The 15,469-nt window shown below is 39.0% G+C and overlaps 1 protein-coding gene across 1 annotated transcript in view; it reads right to left on the reverse strand.

Moving 5' to 3' along the window:
• THSD4 (thrombospondin type 1 domain containing 4) overlaps positions 1-15,469 on the reverse strand; it is a 214,888-nt gene that overhangs the window by 198,601 nt on the left and 818 nt on the right. The window contains exon 2 of the mRNA XM_066328521.1: positions 12,296-12,365. Within this exon, the coding sequence (XP_066184618.1) occupies positions 12,296-12,365 (70 nt within the window). The remainder of the gene's footprint in view (positions 1-12,295; positions 12,366-15,469) is intronic.

Below are 15,469 nucleotides of genomic sequence, written 5' to 3' on the forward strand. Positions count from 1 at the left end.
CAATAGTTAATATGCAGAACATTCTTTTAAAAGAGCATCATTTAAGTACTTTCATTAATACTCTGAACAAGCTTTGTACCAACAAGCACAAGCATGCTTCAATTCAGCTGAGACAAGAAAAGGCACTGTCCACAAATATGTTTGCCAAACCTCTCCAGCCCTATTCTAGTGCAGCTAACTCCAAATAGTTTTGGAAAGCCAGCCTTGTCTGTCACTTCTCCCCCTTCCCAGCATGAGAACCGAAACCCGTAACTTCCATTAATAATTTTGCCTCAAACATTATTGTATAACAGCAAAAGATTACCATCTCCACTCTTACCCTCTCATCACAGCCACCACGTGCTGTGGTAACTGAGCTGTGCCCCAGTCTGCCAGGACACACATCCCTCACCAGCTGGCTGCAGCCATGGCAGGCTGGGCTGGGACGTGGTTTGCAAACATGGGTTGACTACAGCATTACAATACAACAAGCCAAGCCAGAACAGGGTTGTGGTGCTGCTGTGTAATAGTCAGTTGTGGTCTACATAATCTGAAACAGTTCCCCCCTCTGAGGTTGCTCTCACACTTTCATCATCAATCACAGAAAAAACTGCATTTAATTATAACTTCTGATTAATAAAAAGCATCTGCATTAGTGTGATATGTTACCCATTTCTCTCATGTTATTTGAAAACAGGAGCAGATGTCTCTGTATTTAATGTCTTTTTTCCTGTGCCTACCCCATTTGGCATCAGCCTTTAAAATCCAATAGCCTGTACAACCTAATACCACATAATGTCAAACTTAGAACATGCAGCAAGGTCTTTCTGGCTGCTACATTTGCTTTCATATCCAATAACAGAACACCACTGGCTCACACTTTGACCAACTAAACAAGCTATTCTTTAGTTTGCGATTTTTCTAGTGAATATTCGCTGCCCACGCTTACACTATGCATTAATGTGCTCTGCCTCAGTTGTAAAATGGCAATGACTACACACAGAGAAACTCTTCTGGTCTGAATCAGTCTGCAGTAAAATTTACCTGCTGTAAAACTAATAGCCCTTTGTTATCAGACAAGGTTTCACTTGTTCGGACTACTTCTTAATCATTTCTACAATGGTTCAGTACACTGTTTTCTTAAAATGCCAAAGACACTCATGCAGGCAACAAATAAAAATTGTAACCTACAAGCAATTCAAGTTCTTGTTAACATCAGAAATGTACCATTTTGCAGAAATAGAAACTGAATAGTGAAAAGTGTCAACCTGCTACAGAGAGAACCTTCTAGCTGCCAAACTTCACTGCAGCAAGAATTGGCTCAGGTAAAATGATACTTCATGTGACTGAAGGCAATGTAAAGTAATTTCACACCCCCTAATCTTCATAGTGAAAGAGCTGTAGACACAACACAAGAAGGTTTAATCCAGCTAGTTAAGGAAAAACATAAAAATAAAACTTTTTTAAAAAAGAGTAAAATTATAGTGTCTTCTACTGATAGACAAATTCATCAGTACTACTTAGTTGTGAGATAACAAAATTTTGAGATGGGAATTTTCAGTAGCAAGTCAGGTTATGAACTTTTATTTTCTTACTTTTCTTACTGTTTCCTTGCTTTGCGTAAGATATGAGCTACAGATGAATCTTTAGAGGAGATTATGTGATTGATGGCATCATCTACTCAGTGAATTCAACTATGAAAGAATAAATGGAATAAACTGAAGCTGCTTAGTTTAAGGAATGAAAAGCAGAGGGGACAATAATGACACTTCCAAACAGTTTAAATAAATAAATACAAAGAGCTGTTACTTTTCTCTTTGCAGCAAACTGGTTTTGTTTATAGCCAACACATGAATAATTTAATCAAAAGTGATCCAAATTAAAGGAGGAAAACTACTTAGAGAGAAGGCAAACAAAGCTTGGGAACAAATTGCCTGAGGAGATCCCGGCAGCACTGATACCAATCCTAAAGCTTTACCAGCAAAACGAGGTGTCACTGACCCTTCCCCAGGGCAGAGGAGTTGAATTACAGCACTCACAAGCAATTCCCCTCCTTTGATCCTGTGATTTCCAGGTAACTTAGTAGCCAAGAAGAAATTCTGCCACAGCTCTGTGATATAGCCAAGAAATTACAGGTAGCTACAGGATTTAGCTGAAGCATTTCAGAACAGACACAGCACATACTCAGAGATCCCTGACATTGGGTCCCTCCTTCTCTTGCTTTAAGAACTACCCATTAAAAGCACACTTTCTGAAAGGAAGAGTCTGAGCCTGCACTGAGGAATAAGTGAAATGCAAACTGAACTTCTCTTGCCAAATTAAATGATGAGAGTAATTTCTTTAACAGAATCACACAGTCTGTAAAACGAGAGACATCAACCAACTCATTTAGTCTACGTTCCCATAGTTCATGGCTGATTCCTTCTCTAGGTGACCTAGACTCATTCCAACTATAAATGCACCACCAAAAAGATTTTTATCTCCTGCAAGTTAATCACAACCAAATATTTTGCTCTACAAACTCAATTTCTTTTCCCCTTTAATTTCCCCGTTTCTTTCTTTCCTACACATTTCAGTTAGTTTGCAAGCCAGGACTTGGAAGTGGACACAATGCCATTCACTGCATGCAGCTGTACAATAAACAGTGGAAAGAAAAGTAAGACAAGTTTTCAGGTGTGCAAATACTTGCAATTTCTACAACTTTATCAACTCCTATTAATGTGCTATCAAAGATTCCTTAAATGAGGAATTTTCTTCATAATGACTGTTAGGTACCAAGTATCTTCCATCTGTCACCTTTCTACCAGTGAGTGGCAAATGGAATTGAGGCTGGATTTTCAGAGGGATGGTTTCAGGGTCACGGCTGCCTTTACTCATCAGTACCCTGCATCCCTTTCTGTTCTTTTTCCCCAGATTTCTTGTATTTTGTCACTTTTGTACACAGGAGCTGCATTACATACAGGTTTTATTCTAAAAGAGTTTGTTGAGGTTGTTGGGATTTTTTCCTAAAATCATATGGAACTAAACATACTACCAGCAGGCTGACATAGATGACATTTTAAACAGAAAAATTGTTTATCTTTAATTCATGGAATTCACCAATCCCTCTAATCCTGAGTCAAAAATTCAGCAAAAAGTAGGAGTACACAAGGTATAGAAATTCAATGCCATTTTTTAGTACTGCCTCTGTCAGAATTCAGAAATAAGATCCATGTCTCAGGATTTCAGCAGCAGTTGTTCAAACTATCCTGTGCAAGAATGTCCCTGAAGAGGAAACGTCACTTGAACAGAAAGCCACAACTATTTAAAATGTAACTTGTGCAGGAAGACAATGGCAGAGAACGCTGCACTGATATGACAAACTCTAATTTTAAATACTGTGGGACACTTCATCCTGTTAAACTAGAGCTTAAATACAAATCAACTGCTCAGAAAAGTAGGGGGGGAAATGCTTAGATCAGAGGCCCATTTAACAGTACTGTGTTTCTGACTGAGTGGAAGAAGCAGAACTTTAGGAAACAGTGTAAGAACCAGGACATATTCAGAGACACCCAGAAACTTTCTGCTTACAGCTAATCAGTAATTTAAGGGCCTCCTTCAGCTAAACACCTTTATTGAAATTGTTTTTCATACCCACTACTAGACTCACTCTCCATGAAAACAATTAATAATTTTTTTTAGCGTATTTTTAATCTTGGCTTCCAAAAGATTGTAAAATTTACATTGAAAAAGTGCTTCTCTGCTTTGGTCATACGTGCAGCCTGACAATTTCACTGTATCTCCCAAATTTTTCTTTGTGATAAATGTAGATTGATTGATCATTCTGTATTCTTCACCATACTATGATGTCTGATTTGCAATTGCTAACACAATCCAGTTCCAGGATCTCTTTCTGAAATTTAGCAGTCCTAATCTCTTCCAGTTTTTTTGTAAGGAATTCCTCATTCTCAGCACCTTTACCACTCCTACATTCTTACATGGGTGTGCAGTGCTGCATACCATACTCCAAATGTGAATTAATGATGGCATTTCACAGTAATAATGATTATAATGCTTGGTGACAGTATATAGCTTTTACCCAGCTACATAATTAAGCTGTTATAGCCTCAGCCAATGTTACTAAGTATTCTGTAGATATGAAGCATGCTATGGCAATCCAAATTCAAAACTGATACAAGACAATGGCAAGCTTTAAACCTGGAGACACCTAAACTAACTGAGACATTTCTGGTATTTTTACCATTTCAGTTTAGATACAATAATGTTATTAAATTTCATAGGTTTAATTTTTAACATATTATCCACTAATTCCTTTTTCTGGGTAAATGCCCAGAGTGGAAATGGACTGATGAACAAATTAACTACATCATATTCCTAAATATACATCTGAAAGGGATATAACAGGCATAAATGTTTCTCAAAGCTTTCCGGTATTACTTTCACCCAAAGGTAAAGAAATTGTATCCAGAAGAACATTTTATCACCTACTCAGAAAAATGTTACCAGTGGTATCACTGAGTTAACCCATATTCATGTACTGGGTGCACAATGGAATTAACAGGAGCCAGCATGTCTTACTTGCAGCTGCTACTACCCTCTTTGTCCTGTTCTTTCCAGAGCAGAGAGCCTATGTAAATTCTGTTAATATTCCCCTAAACCCTTCAGGCTTTAGGTGTTTGTTCATTGTCTCTTCCATGGTCCTTCTCATTACCCCACACATGATAACCCAGGCTATGACACCAAACTGTCCCCATGATTACTAAAGGAGTATCAAGGTACTTTGAAATTTATTTGCTTGGTATTTATTCCATTACTTCAGAGTTGCACTTTGTTCATCTTACAGTTCTGACTAATTAAGGATTTCACTAGGGCACGGCCTGTCACAAAGGATGTGCATGCAGCTTGTCCCAGAGCCAGGCTCAGACTGACTGAGGATTCAAAACACCAGTACAACAGTATATTGATACTCTTTAAAATGCATGTGTCGTACTTGGGATGAGATGAACACAGCATTCTTCATGAACATTCGCCCTTCATGAATGTAACTGATCAGTGATCAAGCCACAGAGTAAGAGCTGGACTTCTTCTTAACATTTCAAGAGTATAAAAACAAACCCAGTCAGACTTCCAGAAATGAGACCAGAACTGCTGTTCAGGGTGGAGCATGCCAAATTTTAAATGGGCTGAGGAAATGATAGTTTAGTTTTAGCACCTGTTCAAGTGTAACATTATTTTATTTTGTTGCCAGTGTTGTAAACAGAACTATGGAACTCCTGCAATTCTTTCACCAATCTAAGCATCTGAAAGGAATATTCTTCCAGCATTAGCTCAGCTGATTTCCTATAAAGTCCATATCTATATAGCTAAGACCATTTCTCAGCAGCAAGGCTTTATAGTCCATTTTATATGTGTTCATTTGGAACAACAATTGCTAAAAAACCAATATTTTTTATCCTTCTTATAAGAAACACGTGGGACATTGGTGGTTTGATAAAAAACAATCAACCAAGCCCCACTCCTCAAACTTGCAGATAACTTCTCTCAAGGCTAGCAGAAAAATGGACCAGAGGCCAAGCAAAACATCATGACACAATGTGTACGTCTGCCTTGTTCGTGTGCTCAGCTATTTTAATCCTTCAGTGCATTTTGGAAGCCTTTAATCAGAGAAGTAGTAAACCATTTGAATTTTACAGTACATGGTAAGTGTAAATATTACCAGCTTAAACGATTTGAGTTTCCGTTCTTTGTATAAAATCTCTGTCTGAACATCTGTGCCTGCGAAGATTAAAGGGCTAAAAAGCCTGGAAATAGAAGACCTTTGTATTCACAAATCACTGAAGGGAGTTACAGTGCCTGGACAGCTTAACTGCCCCTTCAACCAACTCAGACCACATCTGAAGAAACCTTAACATTATTTGAATAGTCTAGAAAGTAAACAGCTCTGAAAAAAGGTTCAGAACAGTTTTTGTGCCAACAAAGCTTGAAGCTTCCCCTAAGTCTGGCTAATTTTTTCACACCAAGACCACCTCCATTGCACTCTGGGAGATTAGTGTTTTAAGGAAGAGGTTTCTTTCCACTCTTCTGTGAGACCAATAAGTGCTTTCAAGTAACTGACAGCTCACTCCTGACCTCACTATATCACAAATTGGGCTTCTTTATTTTAAAAGTATTCCCTCAGCATTCCCTGTCATTTGTGGCCTAGGTCACTAAGCTTATACTACCCTTGGCCTCCTCCAGGTCAACCATCTACAGCTGTGACAAAGTTGCTGCCACTCTGTTTATTTCTACACTTTGGAAAAATTCTTCGGGATCCACATTTTATTTTTTCTGTAATTGCCGTAACACCTCTCCAAATCTCTTGGTAAATCATCCACCCATCACTCCAGAAGCAAAGAAAACAAACTGTGATAAAATAGAAAGCAACATTCCCTAACAGAAGAACTCATCAGTGAATCCAAAAAGCTTCTCATCTTTATCATCACTCTCATCCAAAGCTTGGCCAGAACTAGCACGCAGAACTGCTCTGAAGGAAGACGAGAAACTTATCTATGACCCTTTAAGCTCACCTGCACTGGAATCCAACTGTAACTGTGACATTTTCATCTTTTCTTCCAGAAAAACACATAACTCCTGCTGTGAGCTTAAAGAAGTCAGTATTTTTTAATTTAATGATAAAAAAAAAAAGTTCAGAGGTCCATGATAAAGCAGGTTAAATAAAAACATTGGCCTTGATTTTTCAAAGAGTATATTCACATAAAATAATGTCTCCTTTCCCCAAACAAAGATTAATTTTATTTCCTAACCACTTTAATCCACAACATCAAGGACAGGGAATTAGTAACACTACAGAGATAGCAAGAAAACACTCTCAGCTGTTGTTCTAAATATTCTGTTGTACTAAAAGGCTAATTTTAAAGGGAAGCTCTTGTTGTGGTCTAAATCACGTCTCCTGTTTCCTAAGGAATACTGCATTGAGAAGAGTAACATCATCAGCTAGGAAGACTCTATTTTACCAAAGGTTGTGAAAGGAGCAGATCAATACCTGTACAGTTAAAGCCAAGCATCTGTGCTGAAGGCAAGCAGTTACATTGACCAGTGAAAAACTGCAAGGAAAATATGGACTCCCTCACAGTTTGAAGAGTTTTTTACAGGTGATGTGTATGAAATTACAACCATAATGGACAGCAGTTATCCTATAAACAAAACCATTCCCAGAAAAGAAAGGGTGGCACCAGGAACCATTTGTTGCACAGGAACAGCAGCAGCTGTGCACATGCACAGTGCCTTGGCCTCTCCAGTGTAATTTAGTTACACAGCCCAGCCAGGCAGAGCCCGGTGACTGCAGTGGCTCTGTCAGCAAGAGCTGAGTTCCAGCTCAGCAAATCCTGACAAGTTACACACTTGAGTCACTGCTGACTGTGGGGCAGAGCTTCCCCTTGCCTGGACTGCAAGGAAGAACACAGCCCTCCCTTCAAGCCTCTGCTCTGGAGCTTATTTAAAAGCAAGGTGGTGAGCAGCTGTGGTGGAGGTCCCAGAGTGCTCCTTACAACTTGTTAGGCTTTGGTCCTGGTGCCTGGCCAAGCTTAGATATCAACTACTTTGTCTTACTCCAGTTTCCTCCAGTGCTTCAAGGATATAGCAGACTTGCTTCATGCTTCACCCTGTACCCTTTTAGAGTCTGTTCAAGTAGCTGAACTTCTCAGACTGCTCACCATGACCAAATGGGAGATCTTGGCCACCTTCTCCTTCCCCCTGTTCCACTCTTTTCCCTCAGCTCTTGCTTCTCATCCTGGATGCTGTTCCTTATTTCTCTTGACTTAGCAGTGATGACCCCTCCACAAGGGTATTTGACTCCAACACAAGACGGGGAAAAAACAGCCAAAAAAACCTAAGCCAACAAATCCCAACACACATCCCAAAGCACATTAATCTCCAAATTCTATGAGGAGTATAGTCACATTCACTTGATAAATAGTTGCTTTTCATAGAAACATTGTGTGTCTGACAGAGATAACATCCAGTTTATTTCTTCTTTAATTTTGAGCCAGCAGAAAGAAATTACAAGGAGCCCAAAGAGGCTCAAAAATTTTAACAGTGTTGTACTGCCCCAATGAAAAACTTGTAAAAATAAATCTTGACACTGCTTCCATACAATAAAAATCAGTTTGTTAAGACACTGCACCCTGATTGAACTCAATACTCATCTACAACTGAGTGACAAAAAGACATGCATAAATTCAAAGCAATTTGAAATGTTGCTCCAATGCTCTTATTTAGTGCCATAACAGAAGCAAGATGTTGAAACAAAGCAATATTCATGTCAGAAATTTGATTTGGACAGACTTTGCTACTATTTATATTACCAGTTTTGCTAAAATGAGTAAGGCATAAATATAACTACAGCTTACTTTCCTAACACAGCAACATATAATTAATCAAAAATCCACCCAGGAGTGACTTCTGGAAAACTGGGAATACAGACTTCAATGGCTGTCTAGGAGAAGGATTGTTTATAGTTTAACCTTCAGTTCACCACACTATGACACTTATCAGATAAGGTTAAATCTCAATAAAATAAGCAAGGAAGGGAGAATAGAGAGCTTGACTACATCATGAGCAGCAGCAGAACTGTTCATATGTCCAGTAGGGAGGACAAGGCAAGCTAATTGGTCAAATAGTAAGAAAGATTACAGTTTATCCAGCTGCAGAGACCTTGGGTGATTTTAAAAGACAAGTGGCAATTATTTGGTTTCACATAACGTTTCCCCCTTTTATCCTATTATTGATGAGTATTTTGGCCTCACAGAATACACTTGATATTAGAAATAATATACTATGCATGAGGAATAAATAAGTTAGATTATTTTAAAAAAGCTCCAAGTAAAGAAGCTCAAAAGCTACTTCTACATAAAACTCAGGCAGCCATGTCTTTCTGGAACTAGAAAGTCTATACTGGTCAATTCTGACTGTATATGTCTGATGAGCTTCTAAGACTTTCACGCAAAAATAATAAAGTCTAAAAGCAGAAAAAAATTGCCCAATCAAACCTTTTTCCACAACTTTCCCATTTGGTTTTGTCATTTCCCCAAGTCTTAATTCCAATATGTGCACTTCTGTGCTATGGAAGTAATTTGGCTCATTCTTCCAGCTATCAGTCTCATGCTGTTATGCCAGAAACAGATTTTTGTGTGTGCATCTGAGGAAGCAACCTGCTGAGTTCTGCTCTTCCAGATTTTGTTGATGAAATTTGCCCTAAATTTAAAAAGCAAGCAAACAAACAAAAAATGCTGCTCCATAAGGTCAATTTCTTCCCTCATGTCAAGCTCCCAAACATGTCAGTAAGTCAAGAGTAGCCAAGTGGTGCTTTAAACAGTTCTAACACACTGAAGTGAAATAAAAAACTCCTACAAATAAGATCAAACTACAGATTTTTGTTGAAAAACCCACATTGTGTGAGCCTGAGAAACTAGTGTGATTTTAAACATGGATTTTTAAAAAATAGAAGAATTAAAAGATTAAAACCTGCCAAGATTTAAAACAAACAAACAAACAAACAAAATCCCCCCATAAAATAGTACCTCGGGATGTTTTTAAGTGTACTCAAGTCTTAAAAGAACATCTCAGCTGAACTGTAGGTGCCTAGACTTACAACTGGATTTCCATCACCTGCTCTGGGGATTGTCCTGGATGAATTTTACCTAGTTTTCCCAAAACCTTTAGTGTAAGAAAATATCTAGACTCTTTCAAAATATTTCAATGAATTACTCAGCCAAATACCCAAATCCAGTTCTCTGGTTTTATTTCCCTGTCTGTAGAGGCAAAATACCCCTATGCAGGGTGCACAACACAGATTCCATACACTCTCCAATACTGCAGGTTTGAGCATCAGTCATGCTTAGCTTAATGCCAAATAAACACACAGTAAGAATTGGGCTATGATCTAATGTTTCATTAGCCTTCAGCTCTAGATGATTTTCTGTACTATACCCTTTGAGTGTGTATAGGAAAGTTAGCAAACACCATTTTCATTATTCACTATTTTGTTAAAATTGTTCATCAAATCCCTTGTCCTGCTCCTCTCCCTTTCTTTCTTTCTGCACAACTGACCTCCTCTCCTATGGAAAGAACCCTGCCAAACAGCAGAGACATCCATCCAGAAATACACAGGAGATGTCAGCAAATATGTGTTGGGGTTACTGCAGGAAGAGAATAGAAAGAACTTCCAGAGCTCCAAAGCTGAGAACTCACACTCAGAAACATGTCTGACTTGGCCTTCAGAGTTACTAACAGCCTCTCTTGTCTGGAGCTTATAGGTGGGGCAGAAGGTTTGTGAAGAGTGTAATAAATACAGAGTTCCAGTCTAAACACAGCTTGGCATGAATAGAATCCTCTCCCGAAGGGTAAGAGCTGAGAATGACAGCCAGCCTTGGGGCTGTGAGATTGTCATTAGGAAACTTGTGCCTTGTTCTCATAAAAGGGAGTCTCTAAGGTGGTTACCATGCCCTAAAGTCCCTTTAACTAGTATAGAACACACTCCAGACCCGTGGCATTTCTCATTCAATTGGAAACAAAGAATCTGATTTTATCTAAATTAATTCCGGGGCTTCCCAGAATGAAGCAATTGTTTCTCTGAGTTACTCTATTTTAGTTAGTAGATTTATTCCCCCTAAGGCCATTTGGAAGTTGGACTGAAGCATCTCTCCACTGTCAGTGTTACAAAAGAATGTCTAATCAGACAGAGTACTGAAACCAGAGCAGCAGCCACGACCATCTCAACTGCACAACAAAAGAGAAGAGATGTAAGATAGGCAAAAATATTAAATTGTCCTGCAGTTTAGAATAGGACAGCTTGGAGAGCTTGCTGCAGGCTGGACTGTGCCAGTTTCAGACTGCATTATTACTGACCTCATTTAACTTGTCTCACAAATAGCTGCACAAGGAGTTAACAGGACTGCTGTGTGCTTCTGGAACTCTGACAATCAGACAGCTTCAGGTTTCTAGTCCATACCTATAAGGCTCTTGTCCAAATAACTTTTTACCCTAAAGACAGTGGCCCAGGCACACAAAAGAAAAGCAAACCCTGCAAACTTGCCTTTCATCTCCTTTTAACAGTATAGTTTTCAAAAAAACCTACAACTTGGATTATTATTTAAAAATCTGTAGTTAAAAGCAAACTTGGTTTTAAACAGGTTATTTGATACCTTCAATAATTAATTGGTTGTGTTTGAATACCAATAGATATGAGATACCAATAGATTTTAAGGTATGAGAACAACATTGATATGAAGTGAATGTGATGAGTGTGAAGAGACAGAACAGCATTCAAGGGGTTTTGCCTCAGGTCTGTGGCAGAATCAGCAACACCTGCACATTGTTCCTGATAAACATTTGTCCAACATATTCACAGAGACCTACATCATGGAAATTCTAAATATTATTCAGTCAGTATAATCTTCTTTACATCCTTACCATGACAAGCTTTTTCTAATGTCAAACCGATGTTTCCTTTGCCTCAGTTTAAATCTATTTCTTCTCATCTGCTCCACCAAACAGAAAAAACCAGTCTTCTTTTTAGGACTCAAAAGTATTTCAAGATGCTATCTGCCTCCAGCACCACTCTTGCAATTTTCAGAATAAATAATAAGAATTCGTTCAGACTTCCCTCAGAGGTAAGATTTTAAAATCTCTTAAAGATAATCCCTGCTGCTTTCTGTTTCTCTCCAGATTGTCCACTACTTTCCTGAAAAGCAGTGCAAAAACCCAAGGATTCCAGCCAAGATCTCACTAATGCTAAGCAGGATGGAAAGTGGCTGCAAGCCTTAGAGATGCCAATGTCTAAGATGAGTGAACCATCCACAGGAGCACAACAGGAAATTCCAGCAGTTTCCAGCTCCAATCTCTAGCAATTTGAATAGCAACAGAGTAGTTTGGGTCCAGCTTCTGTTTCAGACATTTCTATCTCTGCAAGAGAAGGAGCTGCCAATGAACAACTGGGTGGTTCTCTACTCTGTGTCTGCTCTCACTCACAGGAATTCTTCTTTCCATGCCTTGCAGGATGAAAATGCTCCAAAGCTTTAGTAAGTAGTTGTGCCCTATAATACTCCATGCAATTACTCAGCCAATTAACCATGAAGAGCCTCTTTCAACCACATACATATTTATTTAAAAAAAGAAAAAGAAACCAAAAAAACCCATATGCACAAACAGAAACCATTTTTTTCCCAGAAGTTTATTTTGATTGCATTGCTTTACACATCTTACTCTAATGTTTTCCCATTTACCTTTCACACAAAGTCTGAATGTTCCTAATGCTTACCTTTCTGTGTTCAATTGAAGGCTGTGGGATGACAAGCTGAAATCCCAGCACTGCTAGGGAACTGAGGAGTCTGAAAAGGCAAACAGTGAAACAGAACAGATAATTACCACTAATACAAACCACACATCTACAACATCTTAAAGGGCTTTTTCACACTGCAAGAAAAGATTTAAACATTTGAATACCATTGCTAACCAAAGCAGACTCACTAAAGTGTATGAAATGTTCGTATCAGATTCTGTTCACAGCGGGCTCATACCTGAACGTCCAGCTATAAAGCATAAGTGAACCAAATAGAATCCATTAATAGTATTTCACATAACTTCATGTTTAAATTTTAAAATTCCTGGCAGTGCATATTTTAACACCTCAGCATTCGGAGTCAAACAGACATATGCTTTGCAAGTTTTCTAAAATGCCAAGCAAGAATTCACCCATCTGTGGACCACATCTGCTTCCTCATTTTACAGATGAACACTCCACCTCCAGCACACGGGAAACAGAAAATAGGTTCTTCCCCAGCTGCCTAACTCTTGTGAAAATTGAATAACCTAATGGGCACAGAAGATGGGAAGTAGTGAACACAAGCCACCAGAGACTCAGGATAAGCAGCCAAGCATCACCCCAGTCCCCACATCTTCAGTCTGAGAGGAGTCATAATGGGAACCAAGCCCAAACAAACTGCTCTGTCAAGCCTCACCACTGTAGCGACTCCTAGGAGCCTGTTACAACTTAGGCACAGTTAGCTCAGTCTTTTGTTTGCTATAATTTGCAACAGAGACTGGTTTGTCTCCTTCTAACGAGCCCCTTCACCAGAAAACATAGACAGGTATGGCAAATAGGACCAAGGTATCTTTATTTGTGCCAGGAATTGATTTTTCAGTCTACAAAGAGTATGTTTCAGACCCAATATAAGGGGGAAAGCTGCTAATGATTTGCTGAATTTCAGTGCAGAAGTAAAACTGATGGATTTGGATACAAAAGACATCTGCAAACTAATGGACTAGACAAAATCCAGCTGCATTTCCTATTCACAGCTCCTTCCTTTACTCCCTACCCAGCAACCCTTTAAACATTTCTTATTGTTTCAGATATTTTCTGAGACAGACCTCCTAAAGAGAAAGGTTTTTTTTTTTTAATACTAAGCATTTAATTACCACCAATACAAATTTTCTTCTGCTAGGGAAAATGTTTGTCTTGTGTTTTCTGTGTTTGTCCTTGCTAATACACTGCAAAAGGAACCATTAGGTAAGTACTGACTGCACCTGGCCTATCATCACCTCACCATCTATGCCCCTCTCTATCAAAGCAATAAAGCAGTAAAAGGCTAGAAAAAGCCATCACTTCTTTACTGCCCCGTCAATTTAGGAAAATAAAAACAGAAGCCCTTTAAAAAGTGTGTTAGAAGGAAGTCTGATATTTAACAAAGCTCTATCATTTGTGATAAAACAAAATACAGAGGAAGTGGCTGAAATCAGAGCCAGTAAGACGCTATAAAGAAATCACAGCAGGAATCAAAACATGCAGCTGAACAGGGCCCAATCACACAGTGGTACATGGAAGCCAAAGACACAAATGAATAAACTAATTTGCAAATTGCACCTGGAATCAAAGGCATAAACAGAACTCAGACCTCCAAACTGCAAAATTACAGCATCGAGTTTGTCTGCAGCTCACCTGCCTATCTCTTTTCTAAGTGCTTAAGTGATCTCCCAACTCTTCTCAATGAAAAATGACAAGCATCTAAGTAGGTGGAGTGCAGTGTCTGACAGGCCCAGCCTACATCCTCTGCAAATTATATTAAACTTCCTATTTATTATCTTCCTGTCCACCTCTGCTCCCTTACGGCTTCTGCTCCCTATAATCCCTCAGAGCATGTGAAAGAAAGTTCAGACTTTCCATAAGGAAATGAATGCTTTCATCCTCAACAGGACAGGATTTTTCTGATCAGTCTGGCAGTCTACAGATTTCCATGTGCAAATTCTTCTGAAATCATACACAAGGTTGTGAGTTCTGAGCTGAATGAGAACTGTAATCTTCAAAGCAAATTACTTACCAGATTAAAGTTTTCAGTTCTAAAATGCAAACTTTTAGTAGATGTGTGATTACTCTGTGCCAGGCTTTTCCTGACCATTCTTTAAGGAGGTTGCACTGCAATCACCATCTGTATGTATATGGCTCAAGGACAATAAAGATGGATTTTAAATTTGCTTCTGTATCTGCAATTGGATCTGTCAGAAACAATGGTATCGGGCTACTATTTCAAGCACACAGGAAATTTGCCAAGAATACTTAAGATATCCTGAGGTAAGCCCCTAGCTTCAAAACAGTGTGTGGCAATTTAATTTTTTTAATGTTATTTCCCTCAGCAGCTTGCTTTGGCTAACTTCTCTGGACTAGGCCTTTTTATTTGTCATGCGTGACTAACTTTAAGCCTCCCAAGCTACAAAAATAGGCTTCTCCAGTTTCAGTGGGCTTGGTTCAGGTATTCTCACAGTGGTGCAGAAAAGCCAAAAAGAACAAGTGCTTCTCAAAATAAGGCAAAACTTTTCAAGTACACCTGAACAGGTGATTGGTGGCTGTATAACTCAGGCCTCCAAGGAGCCCCTGCTCCCACAGTTAAGGCACTGTTTGGAGCCAAGCATCCAGTTTGAAGCACAGTCAGACTTTAAACTGTCTCACTTCCTCTTACTGGCAACACCAATTGCCAGTACTATAAAAGACATAAAATATAAATATAAGAATAAATATAAACAACTGGGGAAGAGGGGAAGGCACAAGCATAGAGCAAAGCAATATTAGGTCTGTTGTAGGAGTAGCATGAAGAATTTTGCAATTTAACAGCTCATTTAAGAACACCTCTCAGAGTTCTTCCTAGTCAGTGCAGTGAGTTAGCTCTGATGAATAAAGCCAGAAGATACCAAAGCAGATCTCTCACATGTTGCTGTCCCTTAGTAGCTACATTTTATGGAGGAATATTATGGCCAAGTGTGGATTGTCCACATACAGGTGATCAGTATTGACTAGTGCAGTATGGCTCCTGTCTCGAATTTCCAGCTTCCTCCCAAATCTGCTGAAGAGCCCAAGTCTGGGACAGCTTGGGAGGAGCTATGCAGGTCATCTTTCAGCTGGAAAGATAACACTGGTAGTGTCAGTAATGTGTGACAGATCCAT

Source organism: Sylvia atricapilla, chromosome 13 (genome assembly GCF_009819655.1).
Source record: "Sylvia atricapilla isolate bSylAtr1 chromosome 13, bSylAtr1.pri, whole genome shotgun sequence".
Taxonomy (NCBI): Eukaryota; Metazoa; Chordata; class Aves; order Passeriformes; family Sylviidae; genus Sylvia; species Sylvia atricapilla.